Source organism: Lithobates pipiens, unplaced genomic scaffold (assembly GCF_037356315.1).
Source record: "Lithobates pipiens isolate NorthernLeopardFrog02 unplaced genomic scaffold, aLitPip1_a1.2 Scaffold_19, whole genome shotgun sequence".
Taxonomy (NCBI): Eukaryota; Metazoa; Chordata; class Amphibia; order Anura; family Ranidae; genus Lithobates; species Lithobates pipiens.
The window spans coordinates 244,871,791-244,885,410 of record NW_027507764.1 but is presented as its reverse complement, the minus strand read 5'-3'; the positions used below and the strand labels follow the sequence as shown (position 1 = coordinate 244,885,410).

General features: G+C 45.2%; 1 protein-coding gene across 2 annotated transcripts in view; it reads right to left on the bottom strand.

Annotated features, from left to right (window-relative positions):
- The window catches only part of EXOC3 (exocyst complex component 3), a 344,012-nt gene that overhangs the window by 263,012 nt on the left and 67,380 nt on the right, over positions 1–13,620 (bottom strand). For both annotated transcript variants that reach the window (XM_077491872.1, XM_077491873.1), the window contains 2 exons: positions 2,597–3,278; positions 1,857–1,974 (listed from right to left, as the gene is read on the bottom strand). In XM_077491872.1, coding sequence (XP_077347998.1) covers positions 1,857–1,974; positions 2,597–3,278 — 800 coding nt within the window. The remainder of the gene's footprint in view (positions 1–1,856; positions 1,975–2,596; positions 3,279–13,620) is intronic.

Below are 13,620 nucleotides of genomic sequence, written 5' to 3'. Positions count from 1 at the left end.
CGTGATAGGCGGAACACAGGCTGCTGGGAAATTCAGTGTTCCGCCTATCACAGGCGAAGGCGGCGGCGCAGCTTTTGAATTTTACAATGGCCGCCGAGGCGCCGACGAAGAGGGCACGGGACGGAGGCAAGGCACGGCACGGGACGGGACGGGACGGGACGGAGGCAAGGCACGGCGGCGAGGCACAGAGGCAAGGAGGCAAGGCACGGGACGGAGGCTCGGGACAAAGGCTCGGGACACAGGTAGGCTGGACACACACACACACACACACACACACACACACGGATGGATACACACACACACAGGGATGGATGGATGGATGGAGACACACACACACAGGGATGGATGGATGGATGGATGGAGACACACACACACAGGGATGGATGGATGGATGGACACACACACACACACAGGGATGGATGGACGGACACAAAGGGATGGACGGACACACAGGGATGGACGGACACACAGGGATGGACGGACACACACACAGGGATGGACAGGCATGTCTTACCCTCGGCTTATACACGAGTCAATAAGTTTGCCAGTTTTTTTGGGGGTAAATTGGGGGCCTCGGCTTATATTCGGGTCGGCCTATACTCGAGTATATACGGTAAGAAAAATCACAGTACTTTGTAATGTTAAATTTCCTGCAGGTGCTCCAGCCAGGCTTCCCTATTTTATGTTTATTTATCTTGCATGTAGCAAGTCTAACCCTCAATGAGCTTCATTTACTAATTTGAAAAATTTTCACAGCCCTCTGATTGTGAATGAAAACCATTATCAAAAAAGGAAGCACACTATGCAGCCAAGCCAAACCTATATGAACACCCAAATCCCTCAGTGTGACAGTGGTACAATACACAGACACAGATGCGGCTACAAATTTCGCATTAATGAGAGTGTGGGCCCCCTAGCACGCTGTCTGCATTAAGAGACCCACACAGATGTCAAATTGGGAGCGGAGGCTGTGTCTGTGCAGTTGATTTGTCCCAAATAGCGTAAAAAGAATGGAAAGAATCCCACACACTTCTTCCAAATAGAACAGATAAGGAAATGCAGTGAAATCTTATTTCAGAAATCAATAACATTCCTTGACTCTATTCAATACCAAAACAAAGTATTGACTGGAGTTTGGCTTTAAAAAATTAAGATTGCCTGAGAACTTGTGAATGTGTGAGAAGCAATGCCTCATGGCACATGTAGTCCTGGGAAGGAAATGAGTGGTTCTAAACTAAGAAGTTTTCTGCTCTGCGCCTTCAAATTTTCCTGTCACTGTGGTCGAAATCTAACTTTGAATTGACCCCACTAACAATTAGAAAATGAATGAACGTTCTTAAAATTAAGTTTTGTTTTTTTAAGGAAGACATTGCTTTTGTATGGCCAGCACAAGTGACAGCAGGCGAAAGTAGCTTTTATCAAGCCACCTGCCTATGACAAGGGATACATAATATATAACAGTTTTGTATGAAAATCCACAAAACAGTCTTTCATTTTTTTTTTCTTTAAATAAAACAAATTTGATCCGAGTCCGATTATATTTTCCAGAATCAACCTCTAATAGTATATACAGTATATCTCTTCTGTCTGTAATTCTCAGAGTGGATTTGAGATTTTGCTCCTGAACCATATAGTTGGTTATTTACATTTACCACTGAATATAGATATTTAAGAATAATTTGTCTTTTATTTTAAACTTTACATATTAACAAAAAAATATACCACACTTTTTTTTTACGGTTAATATCCGATTAATTGATTAATCATAACAATAAATTGGCCAACTAATCGATCATGAAAATAATTGTTCGTTGCAGCCCCAATTCTAATATAAAGCAATTAAAAATGTTGCTTACCTGGAGAGTTGCCATGTACTTATGCAGAAGCTGGTCCACTATTTCCTCAGTGAGAAGTGGCTTTAGCAACTTTACATCTACTTCAGGAACTAATTCTATATTCCCCATCATTTCAGAACTGGAAGAACAATGCATTGGTTACACTTTATAAAATATCAATAAAACAAGAATTAAAAAAATAAAAAATAAATAACATGGGCTAATTCTTCTCTGGAATGGGTGGGTGGCAGGTCAGCTAGCTACAAGATATAATGCATGGATAGCCCACTTTTCTTTGCACTTTTAAACTGTGCTGATTAATATGGTGGTGCCAGAACATGTGCTGGAAAGCCAGATAGCTAGAGCAGGAGATGCTGCCATTGCATAGGCAGAATATAAAAAAATAATAATAATAATTATTATATTCACCTGAGTATGTGGTGAGAAGTACATGAGAAACTGTGCCCAACAAAGGATATGGGTGAACATTTGATTGCAATACACAAGTTCCCTTCCACACTCCAAAAAAAAAACATGCTGGAAGATAACTTGCTCCTGTATAAATTGACCCTAGTATATCTGCATGTATGAGAGAGCAGGGACTGATGAGAATGTACACCATTTAAAAATGCTGTGTACATTGTTAGAGCTATCTGGATGAACTGGTGTCTTTATTCAACCTAACTATGAAACTATATATAAAAAAAATAATAATAAATAAACCAAGTAAAGTACTTTGCTTCTGAAATATTTAGTATTACCTATGGTAGGTGTTCAAAACCCAAGTAAGAATGCTGACAATTTCATTGGCTTCAAGCTCTTCTGAAGCCAACTCCTGGATCCGAGAAGATAAAGCATAGTGATACAGTTCCAAAACTTTACTAAATATGCTGTATGAAGGTGGAAAACACTGTACCATCAAGTTTTTGACAATTGTAAGATCATCCAAGACATAACGACGGATGATTTCTAAATGCCGCACCAACCACATTTTATCAGATTCTCTTGTCTCTGCCTGCGTACCCTCAATTCGTGTTCCAATTGTTTTATCAAGAACTTCAAACATTTTTTGTTTCCACTTCTTAGGTCTTCCTGGTGGAATAAATCCAGTTTGTTTCCTTCTATCCATCATGCGTCGATCTATCTTCTCTTCCCTTTCTATAATGCGAACCACTGACACAAGTAAGGTAGGATCTTTGCGAACAGTGGTTATAGATCTCTGTATAACCATCCACAGTTGTTTGGCCAACTCATCAGACAGATGTTGTACTTCACCAAAATAAGCTTGAATAAGATTCATGTCATGGGTATTTTTGCTATCCATACGGTATTGCTCATACATGAGGTCATCCCTAGAACACTCCAGGTCCATTAATTTACGATGCGCTTGAAGCAGTGCACCTTGTTCAATAAGGTCTTGAGTCTCTTTTACAATTTCTGGGACTATAAGCAAAAAAGACAATATACATTTGTTAAAAGAAAAAGCAATAGAACAACAACAAAAAAAGTCTGATAAATATCTAATGGCAAAACAAAGTGTGCATGTCCCTGGAATGGCTAATTTGGAAGGATGTGTTTTATTCAAGCGAAAGTAACATAACTTCTATCATTTATGTATTTCAGTGTAAACTATGTTTTTTTAATGCTTCAGGAACATGGAGGGTGACAGTATAACATTAGGGTTGTGCCAAAGTCACACACAGCAACTGTATGTGCTATTTGGCTATGACAAATAGATGAAACAAATGATGTTTGGCCATCTGAAATGCAACATATACATTCCAGTAAAATGGCCATGTTAGCACATTACTCCTTAAGACTATAAATACAGCAACCATAGTCTAGTATTTCCTTTCCATATTTCTTTAGCGTACATCACAGGACACAGAGTACTATAGTAAATCACCATGTGTGGGTATATAGGCACCTTCAGGTGATGGACACTGGTATACCCAATACAGGAAGTTCACTCCCTGTATAACACCTCCTCCTACCATGAGTACCTCAGTTTTTTTTGCCAGTGTCAAGGTGTTGGTCACTAGTGAAGATGAGCTCCAGGAGGGATCCTTGCTGGATTTAAATAGCCTCCACAGACCGGATCCATCTAAAGTGCCACTGAGGCCAAGGTGGATGGTTCCCGGGCCCAGTATACTTAGCACAAGGTTTTGCCTTTAACGCCTCTTTGCAGGGAGGGATCCTGGGACCCAGGGCTTTGGTCATGCCTACATTACCTGAAATTTTTCCTGGCAGGCTGCTATTACAGGTCCAAGGGAGTGGAATCCCGATAAAAAGGGACCCGGTCCTTGAAGGTTTGCTAATGCAGCCTGCCGTCATGGGTGATGGTTGGATTTGTCTGTTAATTCAGCAGAATCCTGCGGTGGGGATAAGGTAAGGGAAGAAGCCTAGGAACTATAAATGTCCACCTATGGTTTTCTTCTTTAGGGAAAAATGTCATGCCTTAATTCCCCACTAGAGGGAGTATGTGCACATACTTTAATCTGTTGGCTTCACTTCAAGCTCAGTGTCATCTGTGTGTGGCCGCAGCAGCTTGCGCAGGGGGATTCCTCTTGAGGCAAAAGATCTGCCATGCTTTTCGCCTCCTGAAGGGACAAGGAGAGTTAGGGAATCAGCATTGTTGTAACCACCGGCCAACAGCGGAGGTCCCGATTTTCAGTTCCACATGATTTTTCTTTCCTTTGTCATTAGGCTCTGTCACTCTCCCCCCCCTCGTGTTGCGTCTGCGGGAATGTTTGAATTAAAAAAAAAGGGGGGGGGGGCGGGTTGACGAAGGGGGGTGGGGCCTAGGCACAGCACCTTGTGTAGGACGTAGCGTCCACGAGGACGCACGGCGCAAGCGCAGGCTTAAGAGATCAACTGGAGCACTCTTCTCGGCTGAGCGAGCAGAAGCAAGCTGGCTACACTCGGGACACAGGAGCGGTGGGGCAAGTAAGGGCTGCAAAGGCATTCCTAATATGGAAATAAATAGTGCCTCTGCTTTTTGTGCTTGGGTCTATGTCTTCCAAAAAAGACAACACAAAAACCTCACAAAAGGTACCAAAGATTCCACCCCCAGGCGCTGGGAACTCCAGCTGTGTCTCCACACTGTCATCCTCATCTGAAATACCAGTTAGAGCAAGCCAGGGTGAGTCATTGGAACATATTTGTGGTGCAGCTGCTTCTCACATCTCAGCCCCTGTATACGTGACTGAAGATGCCTTTTCCTCCTTCCTGCAAGGCCTAGAGGGAAGATTAGCGGTTTTAATCACATCCTCCATCCAAATGCATAGGAAGAGTGTTAGCTCTCCCTCCCCCACCTTAGACCCTTTGCAAGGGGAACAGTGGGTACAGGATGAAGTGTTACCCTCAGGCGATCAGGAGGAAAAACAAACGGATTACTTCTCTGCGGAGGAAACAACAGCACATTAACCCTTTTCAGCCTCGCAATCTGAGAAATTGCTGGTACTATCTCTTACGGAGATGGTTCGTTCCACTTTCATGCTACCGCTAACGGAGTCTGCTGAAAGTTCGGTTTCTTCCTTGGGTTCCTTAAAAGCTTCACAGCCTTTGCATGCGTTTCTTGTCCATGCATTACTAGAAAAGCTTATTTTTGCTGAATGGGATCACCGGGATAAGCATTTTCTCCCGCCAAAGAGATTCTCAGTTCTCTATCCCATGGAGGAGACATTGATCAAAAAATGGAATGTACCAGCAGTTGTCGCTGCGATTTTCAGTGTGAATAAAAGTCTAACTTGTGCAGTAGACCATGCATAAATGCTTAAGGATCCAACAGATAAAAGATTGGAATTCCTGCTAAAATCCTCTTTTTCTTTGGCAGGTGCCGTTACTCAGCCTGCAGTCGCTGCAATCTGTTAACTTCTAAACAAATTTAGACAGGCCCTTAACTGCTTTCCGACCGACTCACCCCGATATACGTCGGCAGAAGGGCACGTACTGGCAGATTACCATATCTGAAAGTTTCCCTTTAAGAAGCGATTTGCGGGCGCCTACCGCAACCTCCGAGTGTGATCGCGGGTCCCACGGACTCTATGTCAGCGGGGATACACACGATCGTGTTACAGAGAGGAAGAACAGGAAAATGCTGATGTAAACAAGCATTTTCCCGTTCTGCCTAGTGACACCGATCACTGCTCCCTGTAATCAAGAGCGGTGATCAGTGTCGTGTCACACATAGCCCCTCTCCCCCACAGTTAGAATAACTCCCTAGGACACACTTAACCCCTACAACGCCACCTAGTGGTTAACCCCTTCACATAGGAATCAATGCATTTTTAATTGCACTGATCGCTGTATAAATGTGAATGGTCACAAAACTGCACCCGATAAAAATCGCTATTTTTTTGTTTATAACGCTAAAAATAAAAACTGCAGAGGTGATCGAATACCACCAAAAGAAAGCTCCATTTGTGGGGAATAAAGGATGTAAATTTAGTTTGGGAGCCACGTCGCACAACCGCGCAATTGTCAGTTAAAGCAATGAAGGACCGAATCACAAAAAGTGCTCTGGTCTTTGGGCAACCAAATGGTCCAGGGTTTAAGTGGTTAAAGAGCTTCCTGTACAACAAGCCCGGGATTTAGCCGAGCTGCCAAGAGCATTATGTTTTGCCATAGGGGCCATTACACATTCTATTTCACCAGGCAGCATCCCGCCTTGAGCTTGTGCTAGTACACATGCGTAGAATCCTGTGGTTAAAAAATTGGTCAGCTGAAGCACCATGCAAAAAACTGACTGACTATTTGGGGATGATTTGGACAAATACATCCAAATGATTTCAAGTAGGAAAAGTGCTCTTGCCATTCAAAAGAAAGAACAAACACCCCTCATTTAAGCGGACTCTTTCTCCTGCACCAGGGGCATCCACCTCTAGGCAGTGGTGACCGCCCCTGCTGTCAGAATGTAGAGGAAAACCTCAGGGTCGGGCCCAAGCACCTAAGAAGGCCTGGGGCCGGAAAACTGCAAAACACAATTCTAAAGCTTGATCATAAAGGGACGCCCCTCCTCGCCAGGGTTGGGGGAAGACTTCTGCAGTTCCCAGAAGTCTGGCAAGAGGAAATTCAGGACAGATGGGTCATCTCCACGGTAACTCTAGAGTACAAACTGGAATTTCAGGACTTTCCACCGTCTCGTTTTCTGAGGTCAAGCGGTCCCAAAAATCCAGGGAAAAGGCAATCTTAATGGCTCACGGGCGATCATACAAATCCCCACAGAAGAGCAAGTTTTGGGGTTTTATTCAAACCTCTTTGTGGTACCAAAACCAAATGGAGATGTCAGACCCATTCTAGATCTAAAAAGATTTTTGTACTCACCGTAAAATTATTTTTTCTGTAATTCACTGACCGACAGCTCCTCTCTGTAACAAAATGGGTTGTCAGCCCTATCACTGGTGATTACTAGGTAATGGGACCGGTACATCAGCAGAGGGATCCGCTGGCTCCTGAATCTTCAGGGTATCAAGCACAGCTGTGATAAGTGCTCCAACTAGCGCTTTATTGCGCACGGACCCGGACGGGGACTCATCCTCACTGTCCGAACGGTCCGGAACAGGGGTCACCAGCCTCAGCAGGACCAGAGTCTGCGTCAGAGCTCTCCCCAGAGGACAGGGGGCAGGGGCCACTTTTTAGCACCTTTCTTCCCACGTACCACCTCTATCTTGGCAACGAACTAATTGAGAACCGCCGTAAGGGTGTCCATAGGGACCGCACAGTACGCAGGTGACCCGGTTGCAATTGCCTGGATTTTGGGGGAAGAAACACCAGATTCTGAAGCCATGCTGACCCTACCCTGTCTGCCACCCGAAGGGGACTTTGACAGTCTCACCCTCCTGCTGCCGCTGGCTGAGGGGCTCTAACCCGCTGAACTCACCACCCTGGGCCATTAGGTGCTGTATTACTGCAATGCCTTATGATCCCCAGCGCTCCCAGATGCAGAGATAGGAAAAAACTGTGTCGGTGGCCAGCCGGTCGCACGATTGGTGAACGATCTGTGGGCGATCAAACACACGTGTTCAGAACACATGATAACCTCCCCAGCACCCTGTGGTGACCAAACAGGAAGCAGAGGGCACAGGGGCAGCTGCTAGAGCACAAAAACGTGGTTCGGCTACAAGAAAATAGCCACCAGTGTTCTCAATAGGGAATCACCAGGAAAATGGGTGCCTGAAGCCAGAAGTCAGTCTGACCCTTGCCCATACTTAAAATGGTCGCCGAACAGCGCTATGGGGGACTGGAGAGAACATGTGGCAGGCACAGCGCTGCACCAACACAGGGGAATGGCTGCACAGGCATCCAGCGGGATAAGCTGCAGGACCCAGGCACTCAGTACAGCTAAAACCCCCAGGTAAGCCCAGACACACACACACCACTCAGCACATGTACAGCCCCTGCCCCCCGTGAGGGGGGAAAGAAGAGAGTTAGGGACAGTGGAGAGAAGAGAGAGGGTGAGGGGGGCCCCCGAATCGACCTCCCAGGGAATGCCCAGCTGCTCCACCCCAACAGGCAGGGAGAGCTGTACTTACCAGTCCTGAAGCTGGGAGACATTCCACAGTAGTCAGCCCCTGATCAGTACAGGGAAGACTACTGGTCTCAGCATACTGTGACGCAGACATCAGTAGCCCGGTCATATGTACGCCCCAGAGCATAAAGCTCACCGACCACCTCTGGAGCCGAGGTATGTCGCGGCCTGTCGTGCCGTAGCTGTGACCTGCACACGCTCGATGGCCGGACTGGGGAGACTACAAGGATAAGTGAACCAGCATGTCATCCAGCCGGCTGTTGATAGAAGATCACAGGATCATTCATCTTGCGCAAAAAGCCAAGCTTCTGCACCTCATGGTTCCTAGGTCTTATCTCCTCACTAGGCATAAAAAAAAAAAAACGGAGTTCTGCTAGAGCAGGCTGTGGGGTTGTAGCCTAAAAGTTCTGAAGTATTGTATTACAACTTGCCTAGTAATCTCCAGTGATAGGGCTGACAACCCATTTTGTTACAGAGAGGAGCTGTGTCGGTCGGTGAATATAAGAGAAATTCAAATCAATTCCTGAAGATCCGAACCTTTTGCATGGAGTCGATCAGGTCAGTGGTTTCTATCCTACAAGGAGGAGAACTTCTGGCGTCTATCGACATCAGGGATGCATAGCTGCACATTCCTATATTTCCCGCTCACCAAAAGTTTCTGTGGTTCGAGGTAGAACAGCAGAATTTCCAGTTTGTAGCCTTGCCTTTCAGGCTAGCAACAGCACCCCGGGTGTTTACCAAAGTCCTGACCCCACCTCTAGCCAAGTTAAGGGCACAGGGCATAACAGTCTTGGCGTACCTAGATGATCTATTGCTAACCGACAAATCGGTTGCTCGTTTGAAGCAAAGTGTACCCATTACAACCAATTACCTGGAAACTCTAGGTTGGATTCTCAACCTAGAGAAGTCTTCCTTAAAACTACTAAAAAGGCTTGAGTACTTGGGTCTGATCATAGACACAGCCAGGAAAAAGGTGTCCTTGCCTCAGGCAAAGATCAATTCCATAAGAGAGCTGGTGCGGATGGTCAGGTCGAGAGGAGATCCCTCTATTTGCATTTGCATGAGGTTGTTGGGAAAGATGGTGGCTTCATTCAAAGCAGTTCCCTATGCCCAGTTCCATTTGAGACTGTTGCAAAACAGTATCCTGTCTGCTTGGAACAAAACAATTCAAGCTTTAGACTTGCCAATGAGGCTGTCCCCAAGGGTGTCCCAAAGCCTCAGTTAGTGGTTACTAACCCAGAATCTGTTGAATGGAAAATCATTCAGACCGGTTATCTGGAAGGTGGTAACGACAGATGGCAGCCTTTCAGGCTGGGGAGCAGTGCTAGAAAAGACAACTGTCCAGGGACAGTGGTCAAGAACCGAAATGGCCTTTCCCATCAACATCCTAGAGACTTGGGCAGTGCATCTGGCTCTGAAGGCCTGGACTTTCAGGTTACAGGATCGTCCTGTCAGGATTCAATCCAACAATGCCACAGCTGTGGCCTATATCCATCACCAAGGGGGCACCAAGAGTCTAACAGCGGAGAGAGAGGTGAACCATATTCTAACTTGGCAGAAAGGAATGTTCGTACCTATCGGCAGTCTTCATTCCGGGAGTAGAGAATTGGCAGGCGGACTACTGGAGTCGCCAGCAGTAATTCCCAGGGGAATGGTCTCTTCACCCTGAAGATTTTCGGGCTGTTTATCCAAAGATGGTGGGACTCCAGAGGTAGATCTCCTGGCATCCAGATTCAGCATGAAGTTTGTCAACTTTGTGTCCAGAACAAGGGATCCACTCGCATATGGAACAGATGCATTGGTGACCCCGTGGGATCAGTTCTCACCGATTTATGCATTCGCCCCTATTCAGCTGCTGCCATGACTTCTTTGCAGGATCAAGCTGGAAAGAAAGCAGGTAATTCTGGTAGCCCCAGCCTGGCCCAGAAGGTCCTGGTATGCAGAAAAAGTAAAGATAGCAGTGGAGGATCCATGGTCCCTTCCACTACGGCCAGACCTACTCTCACAAAGGCCGATATTTCATCCTACCTTACGAACTCTAAATTTAACGGCTTGGCCATTAAAACTCACATTCCTAAAAAAACATGGGCGTTTCGGGTCAGTTATCTCTACCTTGATTAATACAAGGAAGCCAGCCTCCAGAACTATATATTATATATATGTTTAGTGGTGTGAGTCCAAGGGTTGGCACCCTCGGAGGTATAAACAGGGGTGAACAGCGGCACTAGATATGGTGATAACATAAAATTATATAGCAACTGGAATATAGGTATACATAAAATGTGTGTGAATAAGCACACATAATATTAAAACATTTGTTAAAACGTAATGTCCATAAATGATCCGAGATCTTGTATGATTAGCACCTGGAGGCAGCTCCCTTAGAGTGAAGCGATGAGCTCTGTGTAGAAATGGGAACAGAGGGTCGCCAGACTGAGTGCAGTATAAATCATATATTTAATAAAAACAAGTAGTAACTCACAGGTTAAATTAGATGAGTTCAGTATGTGGTGAAAATCGCCAGTCCTGGAGTCTCATAAGTCTTCCCTTTGCAGCCTGGGACACTGGTGTGATCTTACAGGGATCCAGAGAATGCTGGGAACCAGGAGGCAGGAAACAAGAAGCACCCTCGGAGGTATATCATAGGCAGAATTCTTGCCTTTCTACAATTAGGGGTAGAAGTCAAGTTGGCCTTGAGTACTATTAAGGGCCAAGTCTCAGCTTTAAATCGGTCTTATTTATTTCAAAGACCGCTTGCTTCATTTTCTTTAGTCCAGGGTTTTATTGCAAGGGGTGATGAGGCTTAATCCGGCAGTTAGATCACCTTTGAACCCTTGGGACTTGAACTTAGTTTTGTCAGTGTTACAAAAACAGCCATTTAAACCGATAAAACATATTCCCTTAGTCCTGACAAGGAAGTTAGTGTTCTTGGCTGCTATATCCTCAGCAAGGAGGGTTTCAGAATTGGCTGCTCTTTCTTGTAAACAGCCATACTTGATTATTCACAAGGACAGAGTTATGTTGCACCCTCATCCAGGTTTTCTACCAAAAGTGGTCTCAGGTTTTCACCTGAACCAAGATATTGTCCTGCCATCGTTTTTTCCAAAACCATGTTCCAGGGAAGAGAAATCACTACATTGTCTTGATGTCTTGACAGGCAGCGTCGAAATCCAGTGTCGCTAAGTGGATTTGGCAAGTTATAATTCAGACTTATGATTTAAGCTAAAGCGCACTCTACCAGGGCGGTTACTGCTTCTTGGGCAGTGCGTCACCAGGCCTCCAGGGCTCAGATCTGTAACGCCATAACTTGATCTTCAGTACATACATTCACCAAATTTTATCAGGTAGATGTAAGAAGGCATGAGGATATCGCCTTTGGGTGCAGTGTGCTGCAGGCAGCAGTATAGCTCCTCAAGTCTGGGGGTGCCCTGCGGGTTGTGTTTCCCTCCCCTCACATAGCATTGCTATGGGATGTCCCACACAGTGATTACTATGCTGCTCTGTGTCCCTTGATGTACGACAAAGAAAATAGGATTTTTCTAACAACTCACCTGTAAAATCCTTTTCTTAGAGTACAACACGGGAAGCAGAGGTCCCGCCCCTCTTTCTGGGGTTTAGATATATTGCTTTGCTACAAAAACTGAGGTACTCCTGGTAGGAGGAAGGGTTATATAGGGAGTGAACTTCCTGTACTGAGTATAGCAGTGTCCATCACCTGACGGTGCCTATATACCCACACACAATAATTACTATGGTGCTCTGTGTCCCATGATGTACTCCAATAAAAGGATTTTACAGGTAAGCTGTTATGAAAATCCTATTTTTTTCAAGACCCATTTGCATAACTCTCTATACCGATCGAGGACATGAAGCCACTGTCCTGTAGTCCTTTGTATACTGTTAATGCATGGTGTGGAATCTGCTACAGCCTCCAGATTTCTAAATGTGTCCATGCTTTTAAAGGCTAAATATTGCAAATGTTCATAAAGGATGGACACTAAAAGCTTGTCAGAGGGTTGTGCATATCTCCTGTATATTGCTGAGAACATCGTGCTTATGTAATAATTCACTAGATCCCAGATTTCACTAGACATGTGCAGAATGGAAAATTTGTTTCATTTTGTTTTGGACACATTTGTTGTTATGTTACTTATTTCGTTTCGTTATAGAAATCATTTAGTTCCATTTCTTTTTCATAAAATTTTATTTTGTTTTCGTTCAAATCAGTTTGATGTATTAATGTTCTAAGGAAATCCAACTTTCCAGAACAATTAGAACTCAGATCGGTCAAAAAACAATCAATTTGAATCCCGAGTGAAGAAATAGCTGGTTGTTAAGCAGTGGCCCGGGAAGCCAGCTTCTCATGTCCTTAACAACCATGAGTCATCTGTCAGTGGGATCCCTCACTGACAGATGAGGGTAAAGATAAAGAATGCCAGCATTTCCTGGAAATAAAATTTTTTTGTGGGGTTCAATACTAGACCCAAAGCATGAAGCTTGTCTGAGCATGAAGGCTAGCAGGTCGGGGGGGGGGGGGGGTAACGAGCAAGTGCGCCCCCTCCTTCTGAACCATACCAGGGAACATGCCCTCAACATTGGGGGGGGAGTGTGGGTGATTTGAGGGAAGGGGTGCTCTGCTCTGGGAACAAGGGCCTCTTTGACAACTCTGGGCTGTGGTTGTCGGGGTCTGCAGGCAGGAGGCTTATCGGAATCTGGAAGCACGCTTAAACAAGGGGGCCCCCAGATCCCACCCCCCATGTGAATTATACTTACCCATTCACCAAAAAAGTGTCCCTTGATGTATATCCATCATCAATCCATCGCCCACTGGACCAAAAAAATAGCAAAAAATAAAAAGGTCTGCCTTCTGGGAGGCTACATGCCCGCTTTGCACTTTGACAGTTCTTATATAAGTAAGGTATGGGGCCGCCTGTCTATCACCCAGTGGCACCGCCCCCTACTGACCTCACGTGACATCATGGGACATCAGAAGGGGGTGGTGCCCTCCTTACCTGCAGGGCTGCATGCTCAGGTAAGGGTCTGGTATAAATTTTAAGGGGGGGGGGACCCTACGCCGTTTCTTTTTTTTTCATTTTGCCTTTTTTAAATGTTAGTTTTAAAATGTTTCTATTGCTGGGAAAATGGGATTTTTGTACTTACCGTAAAATCCCTTTTTTTGAAGTTCATTGACAGGCACAGCACTTTAATCTTGACCTTAGGGTTATATCAGCACGTTTAGGAGAGGACTAGGCAGAA